The sequence below is a fragment of the Diabrotica virgifera genome, chromosome 10 (assembly GCF_917563875.1).
Source record: "Diabrotica virgifera virgifera chromosome 10, PGI_DIABVI_V3a".
NCBI lineage: Eukaryota > Metazoa > Arthropoda > Insecta > Coleoptera > Chrysomelidae > Diabrotica > Diabrotica virgifera.
The window spans coordinates 133,889,697-133,906,889 of NC_065452.1; the positions used below are offsets into that span (position 1 = coordinate 133,889,697).

The 17,193-nt window shown below is 33.6% G+C and overlaps 1 protein-coding gene across 4 annotated transcripts in view; it reads left to right on the top strand.

The window, feature by feature from the left end:
* LOC126893418 (UDP-xylose and UDP-N-acetylglucosamine transporter) overlaps positions 1-17,193 on the top strand; it is a 90,354-nt gene that overhangs the window by 34,592 nt on the left and 38,569 nt on the right. The window contains exon 1 of one of the 4 annotated variants that reach the window (XM_050663580.1): positions 13,788-13,830. The exons of 1 other annotated variant lie outside the window; for it this stretch is intronic. In XM_050663580.1, the coding sequence (XP_050519537.1) occupies positions 13,800-13,830 (31 nt within the window). In that variant the 5' untranslated portion in view covers positions 13,788-13,799. Of the gene's footprint in view, positions 1-13,787; positions 14,007-14,500; positions 15,135-17,193 lie in introns of those variants that run through there. 2 more of the 4 variants (XM_050663581.1, XM_050663579.1) reach the window with 2 other exon arrangements.

Consider the following 17,193-nt stretch of genomic DNA (forward strand, 5'->3'; position numbering starts at 1 on the left):
CTTTTTAGATTGATGATCGTAGATAATGTTTTAAAAAGAATTATTAGGGGAGTGCAATTAGAACGAAAATATGTATTGTTTCGGAAAAATTCAAACAAGCTTATATTTTTCTAAAACTTTTTTTGTTAGTTTATATACAGGGTGTTTGGTAAAGAATGGGCCATAGCTTAACCTCAGGTTCCTAAGGTTAATATAGGCCGATTTAAGCTAACTTACCTTAGTACAAAGTTTATAATAACCGAGATACAGGGTGTCAAAGTTAAACTTTTTTTTTATTTATTATTGAATATTTCCTGACAGGTATAAGATAACAACATGAAATTTGGTACGTGGGGTTTTTTTGGGTCGAGAAAACTAAATTCCCTACCAAAAATTATGTATTGCCCAGAGGGCGCCACATACGCCTTTCAGCACTCATTTATTACGTTCAATTTTTTGTATCCCTCACTCTGTATAATTTTGACATTAAAATTTTTATTCTCCTATTAGTTTTACTTAAAAAAGGTATACTTCTTTCATCTTCCTAAACTAAACCGTTTTCGAGATAAACGCATTTTAAATCTGCGATACACCATCATTTTTAGCATAATATCATTGTAGTTACACCCGAAAAATAACTTAAAACCATAAAATTATCCAAAAATGTATCGCAAATTTCTTCAAATGGAATTTGCGATGCAATGACATAAATTTAAGAACTGGCACAATTATTATGGTTTTAAGTTATTTTTCGGGTGGAACTACTAAAGATATTATGCTAAAAATGATGGTGTATCGCAGATTTAAAATGCGTTTATCTCGAAAACGGTTGAGTTTAGGGAGATGAAAAAAGTATAGGAGAATAAAAATTTTAATGTCAAAATTATACAGAGTGAGGGATAAAAAAATTGAACGTAATAAATTAGTGCTGAAAGGCGTATGTGGCGCCCTCTGGGCAATACATCATTTTTGGTAGGAAATTTAATTTTCTCGACCCAAAAAACCCCCACATACCAAATTTCATGTTGTTATCTCGTACCTGTCAGGAAATATTCAATAATAAATAAAAAAAAAGTTTAACTTTGACACCCTGTATCTCGGTTATTATAAACTTTGTACTAAGGTAAGTTATTAGCTTAAATCGGCCTATTTTAACCTCAGGAATCTGAGGTTAAGCTATGGCCCATTCTTTACCAAACACCCTGTATATGTTAAAGTAAAAAGTTCTACTCGCGGATTTGGCCGCTAATTGTTTATTAATTGTTTTGTATTAATAATTTTAAAAATATCGTTAAATTCATCATTTTACTTTGATCAAATATGTTTCTATTTTGTTTTTGATTATACTGAATCCGAATATGGCATTGCAATTTGAAAATTCTTATACAGAAGCTCTTACACAGTGTGTCTGCGTAGCTAGGAACCACATGGAAAACTTTTTTATTATCAATTTTACGAAAAAAAGTTATTCTTCATAAAATGCTCTGGATAGGCAAAAATACAAAAACTTAACAATCAGATATCAAATTTTATCAATTTTATACGAGTTATGTCAAAAATATGAATTTCGTTAAAGAGCAAAGTACCTTTATATTTCAGAATATCAAAAAATGCTATTATGAGAAGTTGTTTGAAATTAAAAACTATGTTTAAATATACAATTACATTATTCTAATCGAAAAATTTTTCTCAATTTTTTCTCAAATTACGGATACTCATCATGATTTTATTACAATTATGATAACTATTTTATTATCATTTTTACGAAAAAAAGTCATTCTTTATAAAATGCTCTTCCTGGTCTAAAATCTAAGATACAACCATCAGATATTAAACTTTTTTGATTTTATATGAGGTATGTAAAAAATATGAATTTTTCTTAAGAGTGCCTTTATTATTCACAATATTTTAATTAGAAGGATGTAATTGAACACTAAAACAAATTTTTCCACATTCCAAACAACTTCCATGGAAACAAATTCCAAACAACTTTTCTTAGTAACAATTTTCGAAATTGTGAAATTTAACCATACTTTACTCTTGAGTGAAATTCATATTTTTTGACATACCTCTTATAAAATTCATTAAATTTGATATAATTTGATGATTGCATCTTAGACTATATACGATGCAGAGTATTTTATAAAGAATAACTTTTTTTCGTAAAACTGATAAATCCCTGGGTTAAGCAGAGAACTCGAATCGAGTCGAAATTCATTTCGTTTGATAATAAAAAAGTTATCAATAGGTTCCAAGTTACGCAGACATACTGTATAAGAGCTAAAAAAATTTTTTTTGGTGAACATTTATTATTGTTGAAGTTTATTATTAAATGCATTTTAGGTAAGTTTTACAAAAAAAATTTTGATCACTTTATATAAACATTTTTTTAGCTGGTAATTTTCGGTTTTTGTATTACATTTTTGTTATCTTTCTTAATTTTCTCAAAAATAAATAGTCTATTTCATTTCTAAAGTAAAGTTATTTAGTGCATTTTAAAGATTACATCCTAAGGTTTAAAAAAGCACTTAAAAAACTGTAATAGATTTATTCAAACTTGAGTAATACCGTCTTAAAATGGTGGTAATTCTATAAAACTACGAAGATTTCAAAAATTAGATTTTTTAAGACGTCATATCATTTGAATTAAATTTTTGAGATTTTTTTGAATGAATCATCATTTAGTACGATGCTTGAAAGGTAAGTTGTGCAAAATTGAGAGTTTTATAAGAAAAATTGTATTAGTTACACATTTTTAAACAAAATTCATGAAAGGCTCACTTTCCGCCCCCACCGTACTTATGCCCACAATTTTTATTTCTTTTTATTATAACCATAAGATAGCTTAATTATTCTTCTTTTAGGTTCAATTTGTAAAATTTCATTTGATCCATTAGTTAAAGAATTACATTAAAATAACTCAACCGTGCACTTCGCCGTACACGCTAGTTTACAGTGCGCCAATGTTTGTGAGAAGGGTGACTTTAGCGTTATAAATAAAAAATTATAGAAGATACAGATTTAATTTTAGAAAATTCTTTACATAAGGTTTTTTTTTGTAAAATTTTCTGAATTTTTCAATGGTCACGTCAGTTTTGTTCTAAAATTTATATTTTCGGAGTTATTTAAAAAAAACATCAAACTTCGTAGTTCATTTGTTTAATAAAAAATGAAGCACTCACTTCTCGAGTAGAACTTTTTGATATGTTGTTTGTTAAACATTTCTTAATGAAATTACAAAAAGTTCCATCTTGTTTGATTTTTTCCGAAGTGAAAATCTATATGCACTCCCCTATATCACATTTTTAATTTATAATATCTTAGCTAAATATAGTCTTGAATAAAAATTTGTGAAACGTGACTCCAAAAAACATCATGGTGTTTATTTATAATAAATTTAATAATGTAATATGTACTTAAAAATACGCGTAAACTAAAGAAATTTAATGTTTTCAAAATAACTAAGAATACTGTAAACTGTAAACACTAAGCAAGTTGATGAAGAAAATACAAGAATGAATAACTGGAAATGGATTCTGATTCAAGCGAACTGACCGTACGTTCATGAGATTTGACGTCACGAAGGCGATAACGATGAAACTAAGCGCCAATGATGAGTAACACGTTTCACTATTAGATTTCAATATTTTTAGCAATTTTCTTCAAAGTTGGAACACGCTTTTCTCGATTATTACTGGACACAGAAAGGTGAAAAAAATCAACGATTACAGAAAAAAACTCTTTCAAGTGATGGGAGTAAAATGTTTGGTTATAATAGAACGTTAAACATTATAATCCAATTTTTCAACAGAATTTTCAAAAAAAAATAAAAAAAGTAAAACCATCATTTTAAAGGCAACATAATTTCGAATAACGTGTCCAAATTTCGAGACATTCTGTCGGTAAATAACAGAGAAAACACTGTCCCTACAAACATTGGCACTTAGCGGCATAACAGACGGGCGACTGTGGCCGGCCACTCTGTGGATCAACAAAAGTAGTTTACCGTGGGTTCTTATGCGAGCGACTGTGGCCGGCCACAGTCGCTCGCCTGTGATGCAATGTCCACTACACATAAGAACCCACGATCAATCATCGGAAACTACTTTTGTCGATCCACAGAGTGGCCGGCCACAGTCGTCCGTCTGTTATGGCGCTTATGCGCGATGAAAGAATGTTGCGGGGACGTATGGCATGATTGAGAGGTCGGGAGGCCTATTTCCGAGGAAATTTGGTTCTTGTAAAGGGAAAAGCACGGTGAGTGTATTCGACACTTTGCGCAATAGAGGGGATGAACACCGTTGGACTGCCCTGTTGTTGTTCGATGTTAGGAATGCATTCAATGTTGTTCTGAAGTGGAACGAGGTAATGAAGGTAATGAAGCAGAGAGAATGTCCTGGATACCTGATGAACGTGGTGGCGGACTATCTGTTTGAGAGAAGAATTATGGTGGAGAAAGGATCTGTCTTAGGCCCGACGCTATGGAACATGGCATATGACGGGATGATGAACTGTGGATATGGACAGGGTACAACTCCCTTCGCATTCGCGGACGACCTCACTGGTAGTGGCGGGGGGCTAGCCAGATCTTAAATACCAGGTACGGAACGCAGGCGGCGTTGTGAAGAAATGGATGATACAACACAGACTGAAACTCGCAGCAGAGAAGACCGAAGCCATCATTCTGACAGGGAAAAGAAACAGACAAAGTGTGGAACTACAATGTGCAGGGGCGTGTCTAATATCCAAGAAACACGTAAAATACCTAGGAGTAACGTTGGACCAGAACGGAAAGTGGGGGGAGCACATGCGTGTGGTGACTCAGTAAGCTGCAAACAGTGCGGCTGCGTTTGGGAGGGTGATGCCCAACATTGGGGGACCCAAATCTGAAAGGAGGAGGACCTTGCACGGTGTTGTGCAGTCGATCGTCCTCTACGCGGCACCAGTATGGAATGAGGCGGCAAAGATACTGGCCTACAGGGAGCTCATGACACGAGTGGGCAGAACAAGTCTACTGCGAGTGACATGCGATACAGGACTGTGTCTGCCGCAGCCTTGTGGGCCATCACTGGATGTGTTCCGCTGCATGTGTTGGTAGTGAAAAGAAAAGAACTATATGAGAGAAGAAACCTAGAGCTTACTATGGCCGAGAAAAGACAGGAAAGAGAAAAGACAATTGAAAGATGGCAAGAGGAATTGAACAACACGGACCATGTGGCACAGTGGACAAAGATGTTGCTCCCGAATCTAAAATATTGGGTGGACTGTAGTCACAGGCGCCTGGATTATTTCCTAACGCAGGTGCTCACAGGACACGAGTGTTTTAGAGCCTACCTCTCTAGATAGGAAAGACTGACACTGATGAATGCCTATACTGCAGACACCAGCAGGACGCTGTTACACAGTTACACATACGATGCTAGAGTGCAACAGATGGATAGTAAATAGAAAGGAACAGAATGGAAAGAGAAACAGGTGTAAATTTTGTGACAGTGTAATGATGGTAAAGTGCTTCGAAGTGATGTCGACCTTGTAGCGGCCATTCCTCTTTCGGAGCGCTGGATGACAGAGGAGGGTCTGGTTTGGAAGGTAGGTATTCGGCATAGCCTCGGTGATAAGAGAGCGTTTTAAAGTACCTCGGGAACTATTGCTAGGGCTACTAAGAATGAATCCTGCAGTCAGGTCAGTCAGGCGGCGTTGTGGACTGAGATGTCTTCCCATGTCTGAGATGAAGATTCCAGACCATAGCTCCTTAAAGATGACGAATAAAGGTAGGTACCTATTCGACTATTCCATTTTGACTGCTCGTCTACCAAAGGGCGCCAGGGCATCGACTGCACACGGGCGCTACATGGGCTAGAGCCGCCTCTGGGTCCTATAGGCCCTCTTCTATTTTTACCACCTATTGTAGCGCGTGAAAAGATTTTTGTCATTCTTTGGACATGTCCTAACCATCTTCTTTTGTGCTCTTTCTACTGCAATAATTATATTGGCTCTTTGTGTCCACTGATTGTTATCATTTTTCCCCAAATATTCGAATTTCTTTCCTCCTGTTGGGGAAATCACTTGAACATCGTACACTTTAACTTTATTAATACAAAAACAAAACAATTTATTACATTAAAAATTTACATTGTCTCGCGCCATCTTCTATTGTCTATATGTCGCTTCCACTGTCACTCCCCACACTAGCCCGAGCCGGAGTGTACAACTGCACCTACTTCCGATCGCGCGTCAACTGCCCTCATGTTTTATTAATTCTCCGCAACACCCCCCATATTTGTGACATCGATCACCCACTTTTGTCTTCATCAAGGTTTCTGAGGCATATGTAACTACTGGTCTCTACAGTTTTATACATTCTTAATTTAGCTGTTTTGCGTACACTATTGAGTGCATACATGCAACGATTTCCTGAAAATAATCTTTTGTGTATTTCCTCCCTGATACTTGGTTTACAAACTCAAAAATTTAATCCCTAAATATTCAAATCTACTTGTTCAAATTTATCCATTTTTCCTTCATCTGTTGTGATCATTAAATATTGTCCCTGTTCAAATTCACTGCTGTATGTCCATTCCATGTACTTGTTTTTGTTTTGTTTATCTTTTTTTTCTTGAACTATCTTTTTTAATTCTTTGTTGCTTCTGGACCTTCTCCGACATCTTCCAGTTTCCATTCTTCTCTATCTTCCCACAAGTTGATGACTCTTTCTCTGATCTCTCTGTCAATGCCTTGTCTTCAACTTTGTCTAGTAGGCGAGCAGTTTACCCCTATAAGCAGAGCATCAACCGACTAATTTTTTTGTATTTCTAATGCACCAAACCTTTTTTCTTCGATTCTATATATTTTTCTAAGTTGAAATGTATTTTTTTTACTTATACAAAAAAAGCAATTTCACCGAATTGCTTCGGAATCATTTTTTTGTTATATCTCATCGAAATAAATATTGTCTCTTTTAGTAATTTTTCGAAAAATGCTTCCTTTTTGACTTTTTGCAATTTTTTTGTAATTAAGAGCGGGCAGTGGCGGCTCGTCAGGGTCGGCAGGGTCGGCAGTGCCGACCCACACATTTATGGACACATTATAGATTTTTTAAATATTTAATTTAATCGGAGTTGATGATATTCGTTTCTGTGAAATAAAAAATATATCTGTGAGATAATACAGACTAAATTTTATTCATTGTTTTTAAAAGACTTCGATCCCGATACGTTAGTTAAGTGATCCCTGTGCGCTGTGCGTAAGAGACTTTTCAAATTAATGATCCTATAGCCATGCACCCGCACCCGATTGCGATTGTGTGAATTATTATAAAGCCCGGCACGGCATGCCGTCCCCAGATCGAGGATTTGCTATACAATAAGAAGCTATGGAATATTATCCGATAGGCAACCAATTATACATTCTCCGTACTTATTTGAATGCAAAGTACGGCAGCGGGTACCTCTGCCGAGGCCGAACGGTGATCTGCAAACGGCAGAAACTCACGTACGTAGCCACGTATTGCCTTGCTGGCGCGCCCGGGATAATTATGAAATAGGTAAGTAGTTTTACTGACGTCGTTTAATTATTAATATTATTATTGATATTGTAATTCTTTTAAGTTGTTAGGAATTACCATTTAGGGGACAGGATGTATCGAAGCATTCGTTAAATCAAGTTAATTATAGAGAACAAATAAAAATTTTTAACAAATACGATCTGGAATTTTCTAATTTATTTTCTGACTCGAAGAATATACCGGCTTTTCGGTAGAAGTAGACGAAACTACTGATAGAGGTAACATGTCATTCACAAGTATCAATAATTGTTCTTCGATACGCGTTACGTCTAAATTTATGAGAGGTTGTTAGGTTTTCAGACGTGAGTAGAAGCCATAAGACATAATATATTTTTGCTGTTTTAATTTAAAGGATAGATTAAATTTTTTGATATCAAAAATAAATTGGTAAGGCAAATTTATGACGGGGCTGTCTTGATGTCCAGTGAATTGTATGGTCTCCGGACAAAAGTTAAAACAATTGCACCAGGCAAAACTATTATTTACTCACTGTTATAAGTCATTGACCTCTTTGACTATTCAAAATTTAAAAGTTACGCCAAAGAATTTTCAAAATATCTATTAGACAAGTTCATTAAAAATTATCCATCATTTTTTAATCAAATAAAATAAGAAAATGAATTAACAGTTTTATATTCTGATCCAAATATTTTCGGAAGGTGGGATAAGTTACAGACTATGTATAATTTTATAACTGCAATTCATTAGGTACAACAAACTGTTCCCGAAATTAATAAATTATTGTGCTCAAATGTGGGCAAATTCTGTCTCAAATGAACGGGATTTCTCTTGTCTCAAAAGAGTCAAAACGCATTGTCGAAACACCATGAAACAGGAGAGAATGTCAAACTTGTCTCAAATGTCGATAGAAAAAAACTTTTAAAATCCCTCCAAAACAATAATAAATTTTAAAATTACATACATTATAACCCATTTTGCTACTTCGAAACAACATAGACTAGAGTTAATTTATAAACAGGTATAGTTTCTAAATTTATAGGAAAAAACCAAAAAAAAAACAAAAAAAAATAAAAAAAAACAAAAACCAAAGATCTCCTATGAAATTGAAGCTTTTGGAGACAAAACCTTGCCGACCCTGTCCCTAAAGCCAAGAGCCGCCACTGAGACCGGGCTGTAATATTGTCACCAGTGCTGTTTAATATATACACATAGCGAAGCCGCTAATCTTTAAAAGCTTAGTTCTTAATAATCTAAGATGCCGATGATAGTGTCATATTTACTTTAACTCTACAAAGTCTGGCAAACATACTGGAACGGCTGAACAAAAAGTGTACTATATTATGCTATTTTAAAATGAACATAAAAAAACAAAATTATGGTCATTACAAAAGACCAGACACTCCGTATTAATAATATCGTCGGTCCGGAACAAGAATGACGTAACTGCAAATTTTGTCAATTCAATTAACTTCTAAAATACTGTATACAGATAATACAAAAGCGACAGAACTGTAACTATGTGCTAAGCCAACAGGGTAGTTGCGCCGTTATTTAAATATGGCCATTTATTGAATAATATACTTAACATTTTAGACCTTGTTTCAGATGAAGAATGACGCAACTGTAGATAGAATTGAAAATGGGGGGATTAAATTGAAATAATGAAATTCGAACCAATGGGGATGAAACCAAAAGCCCAGTGGCGTACTGAGCATGGTTCTGCGGAACCAGGGCCAGGGGCCCGCTCTAGCGCGCTCTTTGCTTTTTTTTCTAATTTGATGGGGACATTTTGCACTACACAAGTACACAATAGAAAATGTAACTTCTTAATAAATTTTTATTTTTGTGTAGTTATTTATAAATAAAAACGAAGAATACTTATTTATCAAAAAATTTGAAAACAGAATTAATAATAGACACAAGGAAAACTAACTTTTGGAAGTTCTGTACTTGTTTTACCTACTAAAAGAAAGTGACTAAAACGCAAGTTCTGGTTTCAACACATGTAAAGAATTACCGCCTGTAGGTACCTTTTAACTCAAAAACTTATATTTATATCAGCACGTTTCATGAATTAGTTGTAAACTAGAAAGTTGTAAAATTTTGCAAATTGACACAGTCATTGCAAGTTTTATACTTTTGGAGGGTTATAAAAATGCCTAATCCCAAGACAATAAACTCGACGAAAGATGCTTCTTTTGTTTGTATTTATAGCATCATCATTCTTTAGCTTTTACTTTTAAGTAATAATTCTTGATAGCTGAAAAAAATTAATAGTCAGGGCGCATCTGTTTTGAGATAGACGTTGAGAGGTGACTCAAATTTTTTTGCAGAAATTGCTTGAAAATAACTCAAATAATAATGTTTGACTTATCCTCCCACTTAAAAAGGTCCGGAACATTGTTTAAATAATCAAAATGTCAAAAAATTGAGGAAAAATTCGATTTTTTTCTTAGTTTTTTGATTATAACTTTAAAAGTATTAATTTCCGAGAAAAGTTGCACTGACATAAAAGTTGCGTAATTAAATTTCCTATAACATAGGATTAGTTAAAAATTTTAAAAATTGTCACTCTTGTTGCAAAATAGCAATAAAACCATAAAAAAACAAGTATTCGCATTTTACGTTTTCAACCATTCATGCTACACTTAGGACCTTCATATTTTATCCAGAAAAACTGTATAATATAATAAAACAATACTGTAAATTCCATTAAGATCGGTCCAACAGGTTTTGCAAAATAAATTTTACAATCCAGCTTTCGCAAAAAAAAATCATTTTTTCAAAATGTCGCAGGACTGAAAATAAAGGAGATAACAAGTTGAATTTTTTTGCATATAGAAGAGTACTGTACCTTTCATTTGCAATTTGCAAAATTAAAATCGATTAACCACCACGGCGTCAGGAATTTCTTTAAATAAACATTAATTTTTGGTGCTACACGCAGGACAGTGTTGTTCGATTCACACAAGTTGATTTCCACCAAAATTTCTTCCAATCTTTATCTCTATTGTTTGTTGTATTTTAATATTTTAATTCCACAAAAATCAAACTAATTTGATTATTGTTTGTGAAATATTTTTTAAACAATTGCATATGTTTAAAAATAATAAACTTTCATTCTGTAAGTTAAAATATATGAACAAAGAAAAAAAGCTAAAAAATTGCTAAAAAAGTGTTATTTCAAAAGACAGAGTATGTGTTTTTATTTTGCAATAAACAAATTTATTTATATCGAAATGTACTAAAAATTAAAATGTATCAATAATTATCAAAGGTCATTGGAATGCCCAATCAGAGCAAACTATCCGCTGTCCTGCGCGTAGCACCAAAAATTATTGTTTATTTAAAAAAATTACTGACGCCGTGGTAGTTACCCGATTTTAATTTTGCAAATTGCAGATGAAAGGTAAAGTATTGTTCTATAAGTAGTAAAAAATTCAACTTGCTGTTTTGCTTTATTTTCGGTCCTGTAACATTTTGAAAAAATAAAAAAATTTTGCGAAAGCTGGATTGCAAAATTTATTTTGTAAAATCTATTGACCCGGTCTTATTGAAATTCACAGTATTATTTTATTATATCATAAAGTTTTTTAGGTAAAATATGAAGGTCCTAAGTGTAGCATAAATTGTTGAAAAGCGTGAAATGCAAATACTTGTTTTTTTATGGTTTTTTCGCAATTATTGCTATTTTGCAACAAGGGTGACAATTTTTAACCAATCCTATATTGTAGGAAATTTAATTACGCAACTTTTAGGTCAGTACAACTTTTCTCGGAAATGAATATGTTTAAAGTTATAATCAAAAAGTGAAGAAAAAATCGAAATTTTCCTTCACTTTTTAACATTTTGATTATTTAAACAATGTTCCGGACCAGGGGCGGCCCGTCGGGGTAGGCAAGGTAGGCGCCGCCTACCCTCTTCAAATGTCGCCTACTTATTTCAAAATTGTAATTTATAAATTTTGACACAATACCTACAATAAAATAGCAAAAATTATCCAAATTATTTTTAAAAATATCCAAAAAATTTTCTCCGTAGTTATAATTATTGTACGCTCCTTGTAGTATCAGTAGTACTGTATAAGATTCTATATTCTTCCTTGGTCAGGCACTTGAAAACGTAGCCTGAAATAGAACGACGCCAACACCGAATTGACGTGCGATCTCTCTCTGTTTACGCGAGCAGATCTGCTGCAGGTCTGCTGGTAGCGACCGTATTCTGAAATGAAAATACTGAAAATGAAAATATTATTTTTTAAAGTCTACTGTCCTTGAGTGACTTACTGAAATTTGAATTGACCGCCAAAAGTGACATTTTTCTCAACCAAAATTTGGCAACACTGTATTCCATCAGGGCGAGTTTTAACCGCAGCTCCAAAAACGACTCCTTTTCTAAGGCTAAGGCCTATTCGCGCAGTATGCCCTAAACGTACCCAGAGGGAGATCGCATGCTCCCTCTGGGTACGTTTAGGGCATACTGCACGAATAGGCCTTAGCCTTAGAAAAGGAGTCGTTTTTGGAGCTGCGGTTAAAACTCGCCCTGATGGAATACAGTGTTGCCAAATTTTGGTTGAGAAAAATGTCACTTTTGGCGGTCAATTCAAATTTCAGTAAGTCACTCAAGGACAGTAGACTTTAAAAAATAATATTTTCATTTTCAGTATTTATGGACGACGGAGGCTACTGATTGATAATTCCGTTCATCTTAGATGTGTTCAAATGTATGTAATTATTATATGTATAATATGCAAATATTTGTTTGTATGATTGTTTTTACACCACAAAAATATCAGAGATATAATATAATACCATACATTAATTAAAGAATAGGATTGAAATTGATGTCTATAATTTTTGATGTCTATAATATTATTCGACCTTAATTCGGTAATGCGCAGGCGCTCTCCCTCTGAGTACGTTCGGGCTACACAGCACGAATAGACCTCTAGACCAGGGTTACCAGACCTAGGGAATTTTCCCTAAACCTAGGGAATTTTGAGCCAGCTTAGGGAAAAAGGGAATTTTATTCAATTCTATGACAAATCTAGGGAATTCTTAATATTCGTAAGATGATTTTAAAAAAATTGTTGGATTTTATAAACTTTACAAAATTGCATATATTATCTACATGGAAATCGTATTCTTCGGAAATTCGGGGAATCACAGCGATACGTCAAAGTTTAGAAGTGAAGAGAATATTACAGATTACGATATTTGCGATTCGGGAATTCGGGGAATCACAGCGATGCGTCAAAGTTTAGAAGTGGAGACAAGAATATGACAGATTGAGATATCGATTGAATATGAGATATCGATTCAGATCAATTTTTACGATTATTCCCCATTTGTTATTAAAGGCAAACAAACATCAATAAGGTTATGTTATAAATCCATAATTTATCAGGGTTACTCGTTTCTCGGTTGTAGGATGAAATTATTATTATTGTCCTATAAAATCCACGAAGAAATTTATCTGGGATTGGGTTCTACCATTAGTATGGTATAAACAATGATGTTGTCATAAAACTTCGAGATGCTGGAATCAATTTCTATAGTTGGACTATTATTATTTATAATTTAGTTGGACACAACATTTTATCACATTTGAGTCGAAAAAGAACAACTCTAATAAATAAATAGAAAATATAAAAATATTAGATAACCATAAATGTTCGATTTTTGATTTGTTGTGTCGCTTGTCAATAATAATCGATTTGAATCGATCAGCGTTTCGATCATTTTTAATTTTGACCATTTCGATTATTGTACGGTTTGGAAGTACAATGCTAGAAGTGTACAATATTTTCCGTACAATGCCAGGATTGCCCAATTTCGGGGGTTTGCACGTAACATAAGCTTTGTTCCAGCAGAATGTTGAACTGATGTTGAACTGATTCAGGATCGTACTGAGCGTGCGCTTTACATAAAACGCGTACGGTTTTATGTAAAGCGCACGCTCAGTACGATTCTGAATCAGTTCAAAATTCTGCTGGAACAAAGCTATTTATACAAAAATACTGGGTCTATTCGCAGAGCACATCCTGAACTTACCCAGAGGGAGCACACCTGCGCATTTGCTGTTCACAGGGAAGAATTCGACCTATCCAACGCCCAGTTTTGTAATGCGCATGCGCAGGATGTGCTCCGCGAATAGACCTATTGAAAATATATAGGGAATTCTAGGGTAAAAATGGTCGTCAAGTTGTTAGGGAAATCTAGGGAAATTTTGGCAAAAATTCTAGGGAATTAAAAAAAAATCATCTGGCAACCCTGCTCTAGACTCTAGACATCTGATGATGACATCCAGACATAACCTCCATTCTGGTACTACAAAATATGCACCTGATTATTTAAATAAATAATCATAGTTATGACTATTAATCTATAATTTAAAATGTGTGTATCTTTATCAAAGAGCATTTAATTTATTAACCTTGAAGTTTGCACCCAAAAGAATTTCAAGAATAGTGAATTTTAGTTGTAAGAATAGGAAAAATAAAGTATGTCAAAACCTAATTATTTAATTAATAATTATCTATAAGTATTTTTCACACATTTGTCTATTATATTAGTGTTATTATATCATTTTGTTGTAGCGTAATTTTAATAGCATTAGATGATTTGCATTAGTAACTAGTGACTAGGAAATATTTATCTCTTTTATCATTTTAAGATTCTATTTACTTTATCTACTAGTTACTAGATAATAATACTAGATATTAACTATCAGTAACAACAATTCTATAGAAATTATATAGGAATTTAAGGCTTCAACTCGAATAAAAATTTCTGTGAAGACCTAGTAGAACTAATCTTCTTCTTGTAGCGATGTCTCCTTTACTGGAGGTTAGCGACTAAACTGGTAAATCCGTCTCTGATCAATGCCGATCTAAAAAGATATTGAATTAAGGTCGGTTCCATCTCCCATATTTTTAAGCCATGAAATCTGGTGCCTACCAGGACCCCGTTTTCCTTTAATCTTCCCTTGGATGATCAGTTGTGCAAGGCAGTACTTTTCGTTTCTCATTATGTGTCTTTTCTAACTTTGATGATCTTTAGCAGCTCCCTATCTGTACATATTCACCTCAGAACATTTTCGTTGGTGGTATGGGTTGTCCAAGGTATTTTCAACATTGTTCTATAAAGCCAGTGTTCCAAAGGCTTCTAACTTATTCATCAGCGTTATGTTGAGTGTCCAGGCCTCCATTCCATACAAAAGTATTGACCATACATTCTTCTTCTTCATGTACCATCTCCTCTAAGAAGGTTGGCAACCATCACGGCAATTCGCACTTTCGATACCGCTGCTCTAAAGAGATCAGCTGAAGTGCAATTAAACCAAGCTCTCAAATTGTTTAACCAGGAGATGCGTCTTCTTCCGCGACTCCTTCTACCCTGTATTCTTCCTTGCATTATTAATTGTAACAAGTTATAACTAAAGACCGGATTATATGTTCCTGTTTTGACTGAAATATGTGCATATATATGTCTGAAATATGAGTAAAATATGTTGAAAATATTCCCTGAAAGTTTAAAATATGTTCCAAATATGTGGAATATGTGAAAAACATTTTAAAGTAACAAGAAAATGTGTATTAAAAAATGTATAAAAGTTTTATTAAATAACGGTAAGTACATATATTGACAAAATTAACCTAAATATACGAATGTATACCTATCTAGTACCTATTACTATTACTTACGTTTTTACATTTTATTCCTTCTTATAAAAACAATTCACAATCAAATGTTTTTAAATATTTTCAATAGTAAAATTATGTCGCCTATCCGTTAGTAGTAATTTGTGTGTTGAAAATCTTTGTTCAACATCAACTGACGTGATTGGTGCAAATTTTATAACGTTAACAATCTCCGCATTTAAATTGGTATTGACATCAAAATCGCCACAAATAATTTGGTTTGCTTCCTGTAATAATAATTTTAAATCACTATTTTTCTGTAAAGTTTCAATCCATTTTTTATTTATTGATTGTCCAATTTTTCCAGAAACTTCTTCGGCGTTTTCCTTAAATTTCTGAATTAAATTAAGAGACTCTTGTAGTGGAAACGATTCAGTTTCAAGATTGAGGATGGTTTTATAAACAAATTCATAATTCGATTTAATAAAACAAAGCTCATTGTGCAGTGATCTGTTTTCTAAAATTGATTTGCATTTTGAAATCGCACCAATATTTGTTTCTTCAAAACATAAAATTAGTTCTTTTATAGGGAGAAAATGTTCCGCATAAAAACAGGCAGCTTTTAAATATGTTCCCCAACTTGTGATTATAGGCTCCGGTGGCAAAGGAGTATTTGGTAATTTTTCTTTATATATCCGAATCCTTAAAGGCGATTTTTAAAATATTTTCTTCACGTTGCTAATTAAACTATTAAATGTAGGAAATGAATTTCGAATTTCTTCCGCCACTCTGTCTAAACCATGCGCCAAACACGTCACATGAATTAAATTGGGATATAAAACTTTCAGTTGTTGGCCAGATTTGACCATGTATGACGCAGCATCGGAAACCATAAGCAAGATTTGTTAGCTGGAACAATGTCGGGAAGGAAAAAGTTCATGAATGCATCATTTATAAACCTAACCATTGTTACATGGTTAACTGTGTCAAGCTGTTTACATCCAAAAATATGTCAAAATATGTCAAAATATGTTAAAAATATGCCAAAATATGTTAAAAATATGCCAAAATATGTCAACCGATCGAAAATATGTTTAAACCATCAAAATATGTTAAAAAACCGAAAATATTCTAAATATGTAAAATTAAATTAGTGTCAAACGCCTTTAATTATCATAATTCGTCCACATCCTGAAGCGTTTGATTGTATCTTTGATGGTTATCGATATGCAAAAAACATATAATCCGGTCTTTAGTTATAACGCTCGCCCCTCATAACATGTCCCAGATATTGTAGTTTTCTGACTTTAACTGTATTTAAAACCTCTTTATCTTTTCCCATTCTTCTCAACACCTCGATGTTCGTGACTCTATCCACCCAACTTATTCTTAATATTCTTCTGTAGGCCCATAACTCGAAGGCTTCTAATCTGTCCGAAACATCCTTCTTTAATGTCCAAGCCTCCAACCCATAGAATAATACGGAGAACACGTAGCATCTCAGAAGTCTTATCTTTAACCCGCCGTTACACGCGTCTTCTATTGTGACGTGGTTGCACGCGTATGAGCGTCGCCCTCACCTACATAAATTCGACTTATTTCGAGGAAGAATGAATGTCAACATGTATAAATATAAAATGGGTTGTACTCACATATTATAGAAAGTCTCGTAAACCAATTGTTTTTATTAATTTAACAAAACAAAAGTAAAAATAATATACATAGATCAAAAGCAAGTTTTCTTAATTTTCAATTTCAGCAAGCCTCTGAAGAAATTAACGTTCTTTACGCGAATTCATTTTACTAAAAATACAAATTAAAATTAAGAACTGTTCTGAAGCTATTTCTTTGTGGCATTTATGTAATTAACTATTAATATTTTGTATTTTGATAACGACGTCCGAGGTGGAATTCGAAACGTCAATAAAATCAATTTTTCAAGTTAAATTGTGGCTTATTTCCCAATTGGAATAGGTAAATATAAAAATGGGTTCTTAACCAGTGGCGCACCTAGAATTTTCCTCTGGGGGGGGGAGGGGGGTTTGCT